Below are 4,910 nucleotides of genomic sequence, written 5' to 3' on the forward strand. Positions count from 1 at the left end.
ATAATTTATGTTGACAAATTAAAAATTTGTTTTCTACTAAAAATATTAAAATTCCAAACAATCTCCTAGTGTGAGTAATTTAAATTATGTTTATAATATAATCACAGCACTAATGTTTTATTTATTAATTTCAACAAATAAAAACGAAAGATAATTATGATTTTTTACCTTAGTAATTTAAATTATGTTTATAATATAATCACTAACACTAATGTTTTATTTATTAATTTCAACAAATAAAAGCGAAAGATAATTATGACAATTTAATTTTAAACGTTTGCGTTTGAAGATTATTATTATTTTTCTCATTTTGGGTCGTTGGGCTTTTCCGCAACGAAGAAGTTGTGGACAAATTTGGGCAAGTACGTTTATAGCATTTACGCCTTCATGTATCCGATACGGCGCCTTCCTTTTCGCTAAATTAAAAGTATAATAATAATAAGAAATTAATTAATTAATTAATGCAATGGAGTTAAAAGAGCACACGTTTGGAGTGTGACAGAAGTTAAGGAACAGACCGCGGTCACATGGAAGGTGAAGAGGCGCTTAAAAGAGGGTACTCACGAGGCAGCAATACATATATTTATAAAGTTGTGGCCAAGTATATAAAGGTCCCACGCGGCTCACTTCCCTCGATTGTTTCAACTGTTTTTATTTTACTTCCTGTTGGATTACTTTTATTTTTTCATCTCTCTCTTATAAATAATAATAAGAGTTGGCACGAGTAGATTTGTACTGTGCATCATCTTTATGCTGAGATTGAGATCGATGTTAAGAGGAACGAAGATAACTCGGAGAAAAAGAGGCGTGATTTGTTTCGGTAAAATGCATACGCATTTCGGATTTTGTGATTTTCGAGCGATTTAATTAGGCTTCGGTTACCGCTTAAAAGAGAGAGAGGCGGTGGCGGATCGAAGTCGGGGAAAGATCTTGTTGAACGGGAAGAGGAAAGGATTTTTTTGGTAAAAAAAGAAAATTCTTGACGCGGATTTTCCAGGTTGAAGTTTTTTTTGAAGGATTTGAGTTTTAGAGATGGCAGTGCAGGCGGAGTATCCGTCTGATGTGCTGGTGTTGCCAGAAACGGCGTGCAACAGGTTTGATTTTTCGTTTTATGTGGTGTAGGTTTAGTAAGTACATGTTTCTCTTCAATTAGTCGGTTGAATTTGCCAGACTATGATGCAGAATCAAGTTTTGGTCTAGGAAACAGCTATAAGTGATCCTCTGCTACGCCGATTTTTAATGTTTTTTAGGACTTTTCTTTCAGAGTGAGGAATTCAAATGAAGGGGAAAGGAACCTCGTGCCGGTAGATGTTGGAATGCCGGGTTTCAAAATGTTGCCTGGTGCGCCGGATGGGGTTTACGGCAGGCCTCTGCAATCGTTTTTGCGTAAGTTTAAGTTTTCATATTCTCTACATTATTTGACATTTGTTGATTAATATCCTATACAATCAATTCTGCTTAAGTATACAAATTCTTTAAATTATTTGAAATTTTGTACCTTGTATAAGAATTATAGTTAAATTTTGTTGATTAGGATCTTGCAGAAGTTCTTTTTTCTTTTTCAAATATCGGTAAATCTGTGTGAATGATTGAAAGATTTAGCTACAGAAAATATAAGATTTGCAATAGTCAAGAAATAATTTTACATTATGCAAATTGTAAATGAAACTTGTTAAATATAATAATCATGCTAACCGGAAGCTTAAAATATAAAGATTTTGCCAGATTTGTAACTATGCATGAAGACTGTACTGAAAACGAATTATGCTCTAACTTTTTAGAACGTGTGTAACCGCCCATGTACAGTCCAAAACATGGAAAGTTTGAACTATTTGTGAGACTTCTGCAAGATGGCAACAACTTTGAAGTTTTGTTCGAATATACTATTTTTGGAAGCATAGTCGAAGAAGATTAAAAACTGGACAGAAATGTTTTGGCTTCATTAATCAGCATGGAGCATATATTTAGATGACTTGTAGTGTTTGATTTGTTATTAGTCTGGTTCAATATATTTGGTTCTGTTAATTTAATTACAAGAATCGTCAATAATTTGGAGTCTTTGCAATATACAGTAGAGGGCTCTATGGACGCCATGACAACACGTTGGCCATCTTATGAAGCCATGTCGGAGTTAGTCCAAAGCCAAAACATGTGGATGTGTAGGAGAGATTCAGAACAGCCCCTGAATTTTCTTGCTTCGGAAGGATTCAAGGCCACTTCCATGAATCTGCATCCGAAATCAGGGGATTTTACAGGCTTGCGTCTCAGCGTTCAAGAGGATCACTCAAATGCAACTAGCACGAAAGAGTTCAACAATTATAACAACGTATTATGTGCGAGCAACAATATGGCCGCTGAGATTCAACGCCAGAAGGAAGAGATGGAACAATTTACCAGAGCACAGGTAAATCTTTTACAGAGCAAATCAATTCAATTCTAGCTATGAATTCTTCAATTTGCAGGAACCCTGAAGCTGTAAAGCCGAGCCGAAAGGAATTGTGCCGTGCTTTATGAATCTTTAAATTTTAGCTTTGAATTCTTCAATTCCCGTTAGTGCTGAAGCTTTAAAACCGACCTGAAAAGAATTGTGCTCTGCATTCTGAATCCTTAAAAGTCTTCTGAAATCTTAACCTTCAAAACCGAGCGAAACAAATTCTGCTGTTCATAACGATTCTTTAAATTTCCAGCTAAATTATATACATTCAACTCATTTTCTTTTGGCAAGTCAAGAAGAAACCCTAAAACAATTTTTTTCCTTTATTTCTACTCAGGGAGAAGGAATGAGGCGAAGCTTATTGGAAAGGACAGAAAAGCAATCAAAGGCGTTGCTGTGCGCAGCAAGAGCAGCAGTATCACGGAAGCTACAGGAGAATGATCTAGAGCTACATCAATTGAAGCGCAAGAGCATGGAGCTGGAAGAGCAAATCAGAGGTCTCGTGATCGAATCCCAGGCATGGCAGAAGCGAGCGAAGAACAACGAGGCTATGGCCGCCGCCCTGAAGCTACAGATTGACCAAATAAGCAAAGAAGGCAGCGGAGACAGCGAAGAGGAGGCCATAAAAACCGCCATTGCCAACATCTCATCTTCATCCTCGAGCCAAGCCATTCCCAGCAACAAAAACAACAACATTTACATGGAAAACCTAGTTCTGGAGATGCAGAGAAAATGCAGAGTATGCAGGAAAAAAGAGGTGAGCATATTAGTGTTGCCCTGCCGTCATCTATGTCTGTGCGAGCTCTGTGACAGCAAAATAGACGTTTGTCCACTCTGCTCTGCATTGAAAACTGCGAGTGTTCAGGTTCAAATAACATAATTACTTTCATTAGACTGGCCTTACCTTTTCTTGGAAAGCCATTAAATTTTGCTCGCTTTTTCATGGTAGAATTCCCTTCTCTTTTTTGGTTCTTTACTCATTTTTATGCTTGTTAACACGGGGAGTAGGGAATTTGATGATGTGGATACTGCAAAAACTCACGTGCCTGGTTCGTAGTTTAGGTGGCAATTTTTCAATGCCTTGTAAATTAGTAGATTTTTTTTGGTTTAAATTACGAGAGTTTGGGGTTTGGGAATACATATCTCGATTTGTATGTATGAGGGGACAATTACGGTAGTTTTGTGAAAATGCAGCTCGATATTCTAGGCACTGCAGAGTAATGCAGCATCTCTGCAATTGAAAAAGTTTTTTGAAAAATTTAAATCATAGTTAAAGTTTATTAGATTCATGAAATCTAATTAGTTTATTTTTATCATGTTAGAATTAAAAATGGAAGGAAATGAGGGAAACTTTGGGAAAGTTGATGAGCTATATTGTTGTTAATAATTCTTTTATTTAAAATAGTTCAATTATAATATTCAAAATTGAATATATTAATGAAATCTAATTAACTTCTCCATGTTCTATAATTAAAAGTGAATGAAAATTAAACATCATGTTAAAGTGGAGAAGTAATTTTTTTTTTTTGTGGTCATTAATATTTAAGTGTTATAATAATTTTTTATATAGTAGATATTTGAAAAAAATTAATATTGAAAGCTGTATACATTGATAGAATGAAAAATTGGACATTATGGGGAACTGGAATTTTAAAATATATATTGCTGTGGTTATTAATTTCTATTTAAACTATTGGAATTTTAAAATATATATTGTTGTGGTTATTAATTTCTATTTAAACTATTTGAAGTGGAGTGTTTGTAAATAGAATATATATTATTATTTTTAAAATTATATATTATGACTTATGTAGCTCTAAAATTAAAAAATGGGACAATTAGTTATGTTGTGTAATGAAATAATAATAATTAATATTATCAGATTTATAGGTAACATAATTAATTGAGAGTTAAATAAATGTACTATACTGGAAAATATAAGATATCAAATCTAAAAATGTTGAAGGAGTCTTAAATATTCAAGAATAAGTTTGAAGTAATCTTGTAAAAAATTATTTAGTTTGTTTTTATATTGTGTGTCATTGAATAGTATGTGTTGAGAATGTTTTGATATTCTATAAATTGTAAAAATAGTTTGATAGAATCCTCCTAAGCTAACCCACTCCTTAAGCTAGTTTTGTAGTTACTCTTTTATGCATGTTATCCTTATGATGATTAGCACAAATAATTAAGATTGAAATTATCCTTTTTAGAATGATCATATTTTAACTTATTTTTTAACTAAATTTTATGAATATTAAAAAAAAATTAATATCAAGCTAACAATTTATTGCATAGAAGTGTAGCAAGATATTATGCACTAAGCTAATATGAATAAACAAATAGAACAGGGATGGAATTTAAAAGATATTTCATAATTGACAAAGTCGGTTGCTTCTCTGCCAAACTCTTTTAAGTCAATTTCATGCATTGGTTAGTGTTAGAGATATTTGATTTACAGTTATATGATATTGTT

At 33.1% G+C, this 4,910-nt stretch overlaps 1 protein-coding gene across 1 annotated transcript; it reads left to right on the forward strand.

Annotated features, from left to right (window-relative positions):
- Positions 1-634: 634 nt before the first annotated feature.
- LOC149542282 (BOI-related E3 ubiquitin-protein ligase 1-like) lies at positions 635-3,750 on the forward strand. Its single transcript, XM_089796188.1, has 4 exons — positions 635-1,094; positions 1,265-1,386; positions 2,073-2,404; positions 2,772-3,750. Exons 1-4 carry the CDS (start codon positions 1,033-1,035, stop codon positions 3,312-3,314), a joined length of 1,059 nt encoding a protein of 352 aa, XP_089652314.1. The 5' UTR covers positions 635-1,032; the 3' UTR covers positions 3,315-3,750.
- Positions 3,751-4,910: the final 1,160 nt, after the last annotated feature.

Source organism: Cupressus sempervirens, chromosome 8 (genome assembly GCF_028749045.1).
Source record: "Cupressus sempervirens isolate cs-2001-9-10 chromosome 8, ASM2874904v1, whole genome shotgun sequence".
In the NCBI taxonomy this organism is placed as follows: Eukaryota; Viridiplantae; Streptophyta; class Pinopsida; order Cupressales; family Cupressaceae; genus Cupressus; species Cupressus sempervirens.